We start from the raw sequence: 12,855 nt of genomic DNA on the forward strand, positions 1-12,855 counted from the left end.
CCCATGATTTATGGGAATGTACAAATCATGTGCTGCGACACTCCATCCACAATTGGTAAGATTAGGAAGATATATTCTTGCTTGTGTGGTTGGGCATAGAGAATGATCTGAATAGGAAACAGCCAACCCTCACTCAATAAATGGGACACTTATGGGTGCTGCCTTGTTAAAGATACTGGCTCTTAGCTTCCAATTACATAGTCATAGTATTTATTAGAAATGTCCCATTTGTTATCAGAAATTTTTGAAGGCACTTGAAGTTAAATTCATATGGATTGGGTTGGATAGCTGGAAGCACAACTTGTGGTCCATTCACTTTCCTGCAGCGTCCCATTATTCTTATGTATGCTTCTTTCGAATAGGCGAAAGCCGTCAAAGTCTGAAATGGAGAAAGCTCTTCTTCTGCTTCACATCACACCAGCAGATACTTAGTATTTATACCACTGCAGCTCCTAAATGACTTTTTTGCCCAGTTTTGCCATTCTCATTCTCAGAGCTGCAACATAAATAAATAAAAAAGTCACAAATTCCATGCGTTATCCCACTTCTAAATCTAACTTTTAAAGAGAATTGCACTTACCTCAAATGGTTAGGTCCAAGAGAGCATTGTTTTAGTAGAGTTAAAAATCAGAAGTTATTAAGGTGCAGAGAGACAACAGCATAGATGGCAGGTGAAGGAAGATTGGGCACTAAAACAGCTTGCACGGCTGTCAAAGTGGTCATTGGTCTGCCCTCTAACCTGCTGGACTCTTGACAGTAAACAATATGCCTTTTAATTTCTCAGTTGAGAATTCTCTTCACTCTGAAAGCAGTGCGCTCCTGCCACTGGTTTGGGAAGTGATGTATGCACAATGCTAGATTCATATGTATCTTGCCATTTCTTATGAAATACTGGATTTTAAGGCATTTGCCCACCAAGCCAACTTCATTCCAAGTCAAGAAAAAGAGTGACCTTGCTGTGTTTTTTAAGCCAGGAAATGTTTCATACAGCCTTTGTTCACTAACTACATGTTGGGCCTTGTAGGATCTACTTTAATAAAAACATCAAAACTCCATAGTTTAGAACCACAATCAGGTGCAAGGAGTTGGGTTTGAAAATGTTTGAAGGCTAAAAACTTCATGGACTAAACTGCAGGAGGCGCCACCATTTCCATTCTGGCCTGTTGACACTTGTGCCTCTTTTCCTTCCTTGGTACGAAACTCTTATTCCACACACACACACACACACACACACACACACACACACAGAAACTGTTACAAAGGCTGCCCCTTTTTGTTGTTTAGATTTTTAAGCGCTCTCTTCCTCCAATGTGAAAGGCATCCAGGAATGCTTCTCTGGACTACTGGGCCTTCCCCTGACATGGCAGGGTGGCACTGACTTCAGGGCTTTTTGTAAGATGGGTTTTGACAAGGAACAAGTAAATAAAATAGATCGGAGAACGCCTCTATTCCCCTCTCACAAGCAGCTCTTTGTTTGTTTGCTACCTTGCCCTACAGCTGGTCTTCCTGGCTTTGTTTTCTTTGGGGGGCAAGCAGGATAATTAGGAGACTGTTTGGGAAAATTACTCATTTCCTAGCATTCTCTGCTTACTCCGTATGTGGTGAGGCACAGTAACAATGCATGGGAAGAGGACCAAAGCAGCAAGAAGAACTACTTGGCTTCAGCAGTGGGCACAAGTTCTGCAGTCAGGGAACAATGTGCTCCAGGCTAGCTTAGATTAATATGAATTCCATTATTCTGCTATGGAACTCATATTTGGAGGGGTACTATTGGCAGGTGGTGAGCGCCTGAGCTGAATGTGCTGCAATACGTTCCAAAATTTTAACACAAAGAGATCACGAAAAGCTGGCTCTGTAAATGCCATTTAAGCTGGAAGACATAAAACAGGCAGGACTCATGACCCCACAACACAACACAATGTCATGTATGGTGGCTCATCTGTGGCTTGATTAATGTTCTGGTTTTGTCAACTGCCTTGAAAACAAAGATGGAGCGAAGAGGGGGGATTTTGTAAAACAGACCGGCAGGCTTCAATACATGTGCAGGCCTGCCTAAGTTCAAAGCCCATTGAAATAAATCTGTTTGGTGCTAAATCCATTTATATTGAAATATACTTTCCTGATTTTTGTTAGTGGGATCTTCTTCTGTGCAACTGCATGCATATTCCCAGTATTAGTCCTAAATTAAGTCAATAGATGTAAACTGTTATAAATCCAAATAATTCAGCTTTACTTCTTTGGGGGATCAGGCCTATATGTTGCAGTCCACGTTGGGTGAACCCAGTCCTTTATTCCCCCAACAGAACTATTACCAGAAGTTTGAAGTACTTGGATTTGAGGCTGTTGTGTTCTAAGAAGCATACAGAATACAAAAAGTTTCTAGCAAGGAGGAGAGTGAAAGCAGAGTGAAAGTAATCATGCAAACAGGTTAGAAAATGTAACACCCTTTTTATTTTAAAGAAGACAGACAGACAGAGGTTAGACAAAAGAATTGGATTTTAGTCATACTTACTATTTTTTTTTAAAAAACCAAACAAACCCACATACATCCAAATCAAGCAGGCTAAGAAAAGATATCAAAACTTGCATAAATACATTTCAAGTGAAGTGGCCAATGTTAAATCAAGGTTAAAGTAAAGCAAACCTGTTCAACCAGCCTTTCTGTGTTAAGGTGCAAGGTACATTATACAGTACAAAGTCGGGAGAACAGAGAGAGGCATGACTGAGCTCCAGAAATGGAGACACAGAATAGGAAGAAAGGCTATTATTTACTACTGAAATGCAACCATTTTTCTCACATGCCATAGGACCAAGGAGATAACATTTTAATCAGTGTTTCCAAGTTGCACTCGAAGTACAAAGATCTGTATCTGATTTATACCAGCCCTATCTGCAGCTTTTAAATTTTTTTTTTTTGCTGCATTGTGCACTTAGGTCCTTCAGTGTAGCATGGTTAACATTGTTAACATTTGAATGAAAGTGTTAGAACATAGGAGAAATGGGTTAGATAGTCTGTATTAGTCAGCTCTGAGGTGTAGAGACGCCAAGAGGAAGCAAGGAAGGAACGAAGGGAGAAACAGAAGTAGTCAGTCTGTCACATGAGAGCGCAACAGTCTTGTGACTTGCCCCTTTTTTTACCTGTTAAGGAGGGATCCTCTGTTCCATCACCTGATAACCGGCCATCGATCTGACCATTGTAGGTAGCACAGCTTAGACTTTCTTCTTGCTCCTTAAGCGATATGGAATTTTTATAAGGCGACACATTTACACCGTCACTCGCGGTTTTGCTGGGGTTTGTCTGTGGAATTGCACTTGTTTGGTTGGGGGTCTGGTAAACCTGGCTAGAAGGACCAACTGGATGATACAAAGGCTTTCCAGCTCGACTCTCCTCCTTGCTGTCCTCTTCTTCGCCGTCATCGTCAATGACGACGAGTTCTGCATGGATAATTCCATCATACCCACAGACAGTTTTATTCAGTTCTTCATCGTCCACATGCTGGTAACCCATGAAAATCATCGTAACGGGTTCGGTATCATCCACGTAACATGGCACAGCTTGGACCACACTATAACTAGAACCTTCATCACTTTCCAGAGTTCCTGAAGGAGGCCTTTCATGGGTACTTACAGAGTTTCTGAATTTTATATCTTGTTGGTTCTCTCCCATCTTCTGATAGGGTTCAACAGCCTCTTGTAGAATTTCTCTTTGAACATTAGTTGCCATCTTGTTTGGGGGGCTAATCTGTGGTGGGCTTCGTGTTCGTTGAAGGACCGGAGAGTGAGAATTGTGCCGATAGCTCTTGGAAGAATCTAGGCCATTTTCTTTAAATGGTTGCTCTTTTTTATAGGCAGGTTCCTTATAAAAACAGTCTAGGCTGTTTGTCTTGTTTTGAAGAGCTCCTTTTTGGCTATTTGGTCCCTGGACTAACTTATCATTCTGGGGAGTTGTGGGCCTGCAAAACTGGTTTGCATATACTGGTTCGTGATATTCAGTGGGAGACTTGGATTGTTTCTCTGTTGCCTGCCTCAAGAGGTCCTCCACTTCGACAGGCGCAAGGTCATCTACTTCCTTGTTTGTGACATTTCCATTGGAACACACTGCATAGACCGACTTTCTGCCGTCATCGTACACTTTCACTCCTGCGCCCTTAAATTCCTCTGATGGTAGTGGTATTGTCGACAAAACTGTGCTTTCTCCAGTCTTCAGGTCTTTTTCAACTTTAATTTCCATAGCGAACAATGCTGCATTGGAAGAAATAAGAGTTCTTTACAAAGCAAAGTAACACAAGTGCTAAAGATATATACAAATGTCAATAGTACAATAAATTAGGGCTCTTTGCAGACGACACCAGACCCCATAAATACAGCAACCTCCATAATCAGAGAACTCAACACATTTGCAATGGTGTCGGGCCTACAGGTAAACTTTGCAAAGTCTGAGGCTGTGTGCCCCATACCCAAAAAGAATTCGCCAACATCACCAAGATAAAACTTTGCCGCACCAAGTTCAGATACCTAGGGGTACAAATAAGCAGAAACCTCAACAAATTATACCTCCAGAACTACAACCCATTGTGGCGACAAATCAAAAAAGACCTGAAGAGATGAAACAACACCAACTTCACTCTCTCAGACAAATGTTAATAATAATAATAATAATAATAATAATAATAATAATAATAATATAGTGGTGCCTCAGGTTAAGTACTTAATTTGTTCCGGAGGTCCGTTCTTAACCTGAAACTGTTCTTAACCTGAAGCATCACTTTAGCTAATGGGGCCTCTTGCTGCCGCTGCGCTGCCGGAGCAGCATTTCTGTTCTCATCCTGAAGCAAAGTTCTTAACCCGAGGTACTATTTCTGGGTTAGCAGAGTCTGTAACCTGAAGCGTATGTAACCTGAAGCATATGTAACCTGAGGTACCACTGTAATAATAATATTATGCTAGGTTACAAGAACTTGCACATGACAGCAGCAGGCGGTTGTGTTAGAACATGGGGCACCAGCAGTTTCCTGTGGAACGTGTCGAATAATTTCAAGCAATGCATGCAGAGTGTGATAGATTCTTCTCCAGCTGCTACTTTTCTTACTTGTATTGCTCTCCCTGCAATTGTTTTTCTCCTGATGGAGCTCGAAGACTGGCGGCAAGCCCTGCTGCTCTTAAAAGCACCTGGGAAGTGTGTTTTTGAGTAGGGAAAGTGCAGGCACGAAGATTGAGCACATCTTTTCCATGCCTTATATTGTTTCTTGTCTGGTTTCAATCACCCTGAGCCTACCTTATGTAAGTCCAGCACAACCCACGCTCCAGGAAATGGCTTTTGCCACTGTCACATGCAGTTAGCCTCTGTGATAACTGGGGTCACAGATGGTTGGAGAAAGACATCAGATATCTTAGGATCCACTGGCAGAATACACTGCTACTCAGGAGGAGATTTTGAGCCCAACGGTGTAAGGATTGGAGGCCCTCAGGAGGAGTTCATGAGGAATAACAGAGGGCTTTCCCTCTCCCTTTTCCAGCCCCCTCCCTATCTTTTCCTCGCTGGTTTGAGCTATATGTCACCTGTCCTTTAAAGACTAGAGAGGCAGCTCTCGGTCTTACTGTTTGGCTACCTGCAATGTTTTAAAGCAAGGATGGGGGTGTGGAATGGAGGTCCACACAAACAGCTGCTGTAATACTGTGCTACCATTTCCCTCTCTGCAAAAAGCCAGAACAGGTTGGTGGGTTGTCTGTGTTCTGGTGGCAATAGGGCTGAGCTTGTAAGTCAGCGTTACAAATAAATTCAAGACAGGAAGTCGTTCTACTAGCCTATCTGAGCACATGTGCACCTCTAAGGCATTGCCTGAAAAACAGAAAGCACCAATTCCTCAGGAAGGACCAAAGCTGTGTAGAGACTGTGCTTTGTGTCCACTATCTCCAGGTTAGGGCAAGAAAAGACCAAAATGCTATTGGCAGTAGTGAAGATAATGCTGAACTAGATGGATCAATTGTCTGACTTGGTTTAAGGCAGCTGGGCTAGATAGGCCTTTTAAGCTGTGCTGCTGAGGAGCCTGCTACACCCATGGCAACGGGTAATAATAATAATAATAATAATAATTTATTATTTATACCCCGCCCATCTGGCTGGGCCTCCCCAGCCACTCTGGGCGGCTTCCATAAAAACCAAAAATACAGTAAAATATCACACGTTAAAAACTTCCCTGAACAGGGCTGCCTTAAGATGTCTTCTGAATGTCAGGGAGTTGTTTATCGCTTTGACATCTGCTGGAAGGGCATTCCACAGTGCGGGGGCCACTACCGAGAAGGCCCTCTGCCTGGTTCCCTGTAGCTTTCCCTGTAGCAGAGCTGAGACAACAATTTCCATTCCTGCTACCGGGATAACGTGCAAGTTTGATATAGCACAATAAAGTTAAGGTAGACAATGACACTCATTGGACCTCATGTTCTTCTGCCAACTTGCAAGGTTTGAGGAAACAAAAGGAGCGATTAAGGGAACATCTTTCAGCTTGTCATTTTGGCTCTCGCTAAAGATCAGCCATGGGGTTGAGCTTGAATTTCTGTGTCGGTATCTGGAAGGCACTGGTTTGTGTTCAGTCTTTGCCAGTGCTCTAGGGCTAGCTCTGGGCATTTCAAAATGTTTGCTAACTAAAAACCTGCCCATCCTCTCCTTTCAGCATTTGAGATATTTGGGAACATGAAACAGAAATAGCTAGCAGTATTCTGGAAACAAGGTGTCTTTGACAAGGAAGAATAGTGTGCTCACCATCACATTCTTTACTTGGCAAACGAAGCACACGCAGAACTCATGCAAAACAAAATAGAACAAACAAAACAACATTGTGTGTAGCCAGTGCCACACATCCTCAAATATATACATATATCTTAAGAGAAAAGTCTGTTTAGAAGTTTAGTCAAATGCATAAAACCCTGGAGAGCACTACAGGTTGAAGTAGACAATACTGAGCTATATGGACTAGAAAAAAAGATTTGTGTCTCTCTGTGTGTTCTATCATCTACCTAATCTAATCTAATCTAATCTATGCATGCATATTTATTTATTTCAAATACACATTTCATTTCCTAAATCTGGAATCATTTTAGATGTACCCCATTATAAGTCTGCACCCTTTCTTCAACTGCATTGCTGAATTTTACCTCTTCGCTTTTCTTCATCGTCCTCTGCTTCTAGATGCCCTGTCCTTTTAAGTGCAGAAGGCCTGAAAGATTTTGGAAGGTCAGGTATGTTGGCATAAATGTAGTCAGGTGGCTCTGTGAAAAGAGAGAATGGTTAATACATAACCATTTTTACCTCTAATGTTAGGCACAAATAATGTAAAATTCTAGGCTTCTGAGTGAACATACCTTCTTTAGTCTCTACTTTTTCCACCTTCACAGACTAAGAAAAAAGAAGCAAGTATTGTAAATAACCACCAGTAGGGGCAATGGATGGCAGTAGCTTCTCTCTACAAAAGTGATTGCATAATACCCCTTTGGGCCTATTTGACTTTCAGGACACGTTGGCAAGCTTGTGTGTTTGTTCAGTCTTTGACTGAAGGGTGAATAAACATAGAGAGCATTTTTTCCTCTCTGAGTTTAGGCTCCCCCCTCCCTCCATATGTTCTTGATACTCTGCCAATGTAGATATACAGTCAACAGTTAACCCTGAGCTATTTTTAATGCTAAAATAATGCTGTAGTTCAGAGCACAAAGTGCAAATATTCCAGTACTAGAGTATAAATGTGATGCAACATTCCTGTGGCAATCTCGACATAACATATCTTGATAAACCCGCATGTTTTGGAGGGGCTTGACCACTGTAAGCTTTAGTCGCTCCTATTTCCCCCTGCCGAACTTCACTTTGGAACTCTGACATTCCCTTGCTTTCATCCTTGCCTCCCCCTCAATTGATTATTTTTGCAAAGCGACAGAGATTACATCAGTAGCAGGACTTTAAAATTAGACGCTGACCTTTATAATATCTTCTGTGGTTCTTTCTACCGATTTAAGCTTCTTCAGTATGGCCTTTTCTTTAGCTGAGATGGCCAGTTCTTCTTTCTCAAGGTCCTCAATTTCTTTTTCAAGTCTGCATTATGTACAATATTTGGAGAAGCAATAGTTAATGGTGCCAGCTGGTGCCAAGATAAAACATACTAAAAGGTAAAGGTAAAGGGATCCCTGACCATTATGTCCAGTCGTGACCGACTCTGGGGTTGCGGCACTCATCTCACTTTATTGGCCGAGGAAGCCGGCATTTGTCTGCAGACAGCTTCCGGGTCATGTGGCCAGCATGACCAAGCTGCTTCTGGCGAACCAGAGCAGTGCACAGAAATGTTGTTTACCTTCCCGCTGGAGCGGTACCTATTTATCTACTTGCACTTTGATGTGCTTTCGAACTGCTAGGTTGGCAGGAGCAGGGACCGAGCAATGGGAGCTCACCCCGTCACAGGGATTCGAACTGCCGACCTTCTGATCAGCAAGCCCTAGGCTCTGTGGTTTAACCCACAGCGCCACCCGTGTCTACGTACCACCTAATCTCCAACAGTGCAACAGTGGTTTGATTTCGAGCCCATCATTACCCCTATTTCTGATGTTCAGGCACAAGAGGGAGGTCTCTGCAGGTCTGAGGGAATCCAAGGTTTGGTAAAGCTATGAAAAATCTCCGAAAATATCCCCAAGAGGACTGAGCATGCTCAGTGACCATGGAATACTGCAGAAAACTATGTGAGAGGAGGAATGAAATGAAGTATCCTGGAGAATGGCACTGAATAAGGAACATGACAGTCTGCCACATTTTGTTGTGGGTCACATCAGCTTGGTTAGATTAGTGACCCTCTAAGTGATGGATGTCAGAAAATTCTGAGTTAAATAGAAAAGGAAGCAGAAATTTCTGCAGTTCGCATGGTTAGTCTGTGGAAACCAGGAACGGAAACCAGTCAAATGAATATGCTCAACATTCAAGCATGTTGTTGTTTAATTCCGCAAATAATATACAATAAGTGGCTTTTTGAACATTGATTTGTTGCTTCTCTTACATTGAAATGAATGAAATTTACATTAGTTACCTAAATAGTTACATAACGTATGTAAAATAGTGGGACAGAAAGGCAGATAACATAGTATTTGACAGAATCCAAACTGCAGTGGAATGGAAACAGTGCTGTTTGTTACGAATGCAGTTTAGAATGGAATTTGCTGCCTTCTTTCATCCCTACTCAGAATGGGAGCTGGGATAATGAAGAGACATTGCCAACTATTCAAACGGCGCATCATCAGATGCAATTGCCACACACTCTATTCCAGAGTTTTCCAAGCTTTTCATGTTTGTGACTCACTTTGCAGACATGCATCATTTCGCAACACGGTAATTCAGTTTTACTAGCAGACCGGAGGTTAAACTAACTCCTTTGTAGCCCCGGGAGGAGAGCAGGAAGCGTTCGCGCGACACACCTACACACTGTAGCCGACACACTAACGTGTCACAACACACAGTTTGGAAAGCTGTGCTCTTGTCTGCCCTGTGTAACACTGAATGGAGCAGTGCGGTGAGGGAGAGGGTTTTTCCATTTTGTATTTTGTACAGCATCTTTTTGTTGGGTTGGTACTTCATAAAAGTTGAATGTCAAGAACAATGTATTATTTCCAGGAGTTGCAGTTCACATTCTCTTGGAAATGGACAGAAATACCTGCACTTAGCTTGGGCATGAATACAGTACTTGTTTTTAGCAGCCAAATCAATCTGAAAATGGATGATTTGACAACGCTGCTTAAGAAAAAAAGATGCACAGCATCGTTGGTGAGAAATAGTACTGAAGAGTTAGCAGTTACTGAGTCACTGTAAATGTGCCAAAAGAGTAGAACAGGGCCTGATGCAATCAGTACTGAGTAAAGTGGTATTTGCTTGTCCCTGTTCCCCCCCATGTAGCATCTAATTTGCTAGATGATTATCTGTATCCAGGAGTTAACGGAATCTCTTTTGTCAGATAACCTTTCTGGTTTTGTACGGATGACATTTGGTTGGGAATCGGTTGGCATCTATTCCAGCAAAAGCCAGGGTGCTTCTTTTTTTTTTGGGGGGGGGGGTATATGCATCAAGACAGACTTTCTGGGAGTGACAACAATTTGGAGGAGTCCTGCGTGTGAAAGGTCAAAATAAAAATAATTAAAAAGGAAAGAGCTGGCAAACAAAGCAAATTATGTTTTAAAAGTCAATAATCTTTCATCCAGGCTTCCCTTCCCCTGGGATGAGGAGGCGAAACAGCACTACACAGAGGAAGGGAGGGGGGTGGTGCCCCTCCCCATTGCCATGCAGAGGCCTCATCCAGGCCTAAATATGTACATGTAAGAAAGGCAACACATGCTCACAACAGGTACACATCTTCTCTTGTTCGTATCATCTACCGGCCACAAATTCCTGCCACGTATATATGTACACGCACAGGACTGAAAATGCATTGTGTAATGTGTGGGGCAACTCCAAATCGCACCAGTGTCGGCCAATGTTGTTTTCAGCTCTGCCTACTGTTATGTGCTGAGCGTTGGATATGATTTGAGGTTTCTAAGGTGCTTGGCTTCTAAAGAATTCTTTTCTAAAGAATTTGCTGAGAAAGTTCAAATAAGACCACAGAGGATCTGAACAGGTGCTGCGGTGTGCTCCTTGGTAACAACATTACAGGGGTTTCTTTTGATGCTAATTCCACGCTCCAAATCCTTCCTACTCACAGCATGTGGGAAACCAGTTTCCATGGTTGCTGAGAGACCTGCGTTGATTGTGAGGTGATTAGGGCACCTCAGGCAGAGAGGCACATTTCAGGCATATAGACCAGGTAGCGCACTCAGAGCTGTAGGAAGGGGGGTGCAGACCTCCCTGGGTGTCATCCTTGAGGGGGGGTGACAATATGGCACAATGTGGGGGGCAGCACTTACCGCAGGGCCTGGCCTGCAGTGCCCCCAAGCCATGCATCTCTTCTGGGAGTGACGTGGTGGCTCGGGCCTCATGCTGCCCGAAACGGCAGCATGGGGCTTGCATCCAGCAGGCGGACTCAGTGGGCAGATTGCCGCGGCACCCCTGTGCGGCACCCCCATGCGCGGATTGCTGCAGCCCCCCCCCCGTGGGCACTTTGCCCCGCCCCATCACTCTGGGTGCAGGAGCAGCTAGCTACACCCCTGAGTGCACTTTAAAGTTGACTGAATGGAATATGGAAAATAACTACAGTGGATGCTTGGGTTGCAAACGTGATCCGTGCGGAATGCACGTTGGCAACCCGCAGTGGCATATCTGCGCATATGCGGATTGCGATTTGGTGCTTCTGCGCATGCGCAAAGCACAAGGTAAAGCTTCTGCGCATGCGTGACTGCTGAAACCCGGAAGTAACCTGTTCCGGTACTTCTGGGTTTCGGCGGCCTGTAACCCAAAAGAGCGCAACGTGAAGCATCTGTAATCTGAGGGATGACTGTACTTCTGCTGAATTCGAAACCAACCACATTCTGTAGAAGAAATATATTTTTTTTTAAAAAAGAACCATTTCAAATTCTTTACTTCAAGATTTGAGCTCTACTCTACCAATATGAATGTCAACACTTTGCGATACCAGCGTTCATACTGAAGTAGGGGTGTTGCAACAGAGGGAATGCAAATATGTCGAAACAGTTTTGGCAACTTTGAGTCCTTGTTTTATTATTGTTAGTTGAACATCAGAATTTTAAAAACCCTGTCCTATCCAAAATGTCACAGGAACATGGGAAGCTGCCTTATATTGAGTCAGAAATTGGCCTATGCAACTCTGCATTCTCTATACTAATGACTAGGCGTGGTTCTACGGGATTTAAAACAGTTGTTCTCAGTCCTACCTGAAGATTCCAGGGACTGAAGTCCCATTTGAAATGTTAAAATGCTCATTTGCTGCCAATTTTAAGTAATGATTTTTAAAAACATGGTGAAATCTCACCCATTTGCAGCCTATCCAGAACATGATATTTTAAAACAAGGTGTTTGGGGGGGGGGGAATTTGGCTGTATTATTGAAACAGCAGAAGGCAAATAGCTGGCCCCAGAGACAACAATCCCCATTAAGAATAGAAAAGTGATCTGATCACATAGCTTTTAATAACCGAGCAATAAAAAGAAGAATTTGTGCTGTACCTGAGGATATTTTGTTCCAGCTCATTCATCCGTTGTTGATCCTCTCGATTCTGGTTTTGCATTTCTTCTTGTTCTTTTGGAGTCAGAGTATTTAATCCATCCCATAGCCATTTCTCACGCAGAGCTTTTTTCTACAGATATTAACATATTTTAAAAGAATCTCATTACCAGTTTCCTTCGACTGCCACACATCTGGCACAAATTCCCATATCAAGCATGCATTGGCTCCACCTTGATGAACAACCAAATTGTTTTACCACAGGCCAGATATGCATCTGCAAGGCTGCAGAAGCAGTGGTTGCTCAGTGGTGACATTCAGAAGTTTCATGTCTCGGCTTAAAAAAGCCTTTTGGCTATGCATACAACCCCTCTGAGCAAGCGAAAAAGCCAGGAAGCCTTCCATTAACGAATAGGTTCCTGTTTCATTCATTTCCACTGGGAAACTGTGGTCAACAGTATGGAACAAATCAGGATATTAACCCATGGTTTGAAGGCTCAGTATCCTGTTCTGATGCCATAGTTTCCTGGTTTGGATAAAATGGGAAACTATGGTTAGAGACTTCCTGGTTTGATTGCCACCTCAAATGAAGGAAGGTTTGAAAGGGCTATGTACATGGCCCAAAGGCTCATATCTTGGCTTCATGAGCAGATCATCTGAATGATTATATTTAATATTCTTGCTCCATGACAAACAATCTGATTTCTGCCATCCTCCTCTTT

At 43.0% G+C, this 12,855-nt stretch overlaps 1 protein-coding gene across 2 annotated transcripts in view; it reads right to left on the reverse strand.

The window, feature by feature from the left end:
* Nucleotides 1–193: 193 nt before the first annotated feature.
* PALMD (palmdelphin) overlaps nucleotides 194–12,855 on the reverse strand; it is a 54,280-nt gene continuing 41,618 nt past the window's right edge. For both annotated transcript variants that reach the window (XM_079981492.1, XM_079981493.1), the window contains 6 exons: nucleotides 12,136–12,266; nucleotides 7,966–8,080; nucleotides 7,360–7,393; nucleotides 7,153–7,266; nucleotides 3,139–4,242; nucleotides 194–496 (listed from right to left, as the gene is read on the reverse strand). In XM_079981492.1, the coding sequence (XP_079837618.1) occupies nucleotides 453–496; nucleotides 3,139–4,242; nucleotides 7,153–7,266; nucleotides 7,360–7,393; nucleotides 7,966–8,080; nucleotides 12,136–12,266 (1,542 nt within the window). In that variant the 3' untranslated portion in view covers nucleotides 194–452. The remainder of the gene's footprint in view (nucleotides 497–3,138; nucleotides 4,243–7,152; nucleotides 7,267–7,359; nucleotides 7,394–7,965; nucleotides 8,081–12,135; nucleotides 12,267–12,855) is intronic.

Source organism: Podarcis cretensis (genome assembly GCF_951804945.1).
Source record: "Podarcis cretensis genome assembly, chromosome: 6".
In the NCBI taxonomy this organism is placed as follows: Eukaryota; Metazoa; Chordata; class Lepidosauria; order Squamata; family Lacertidae; genus Podarcis; species Podarcis cretensis.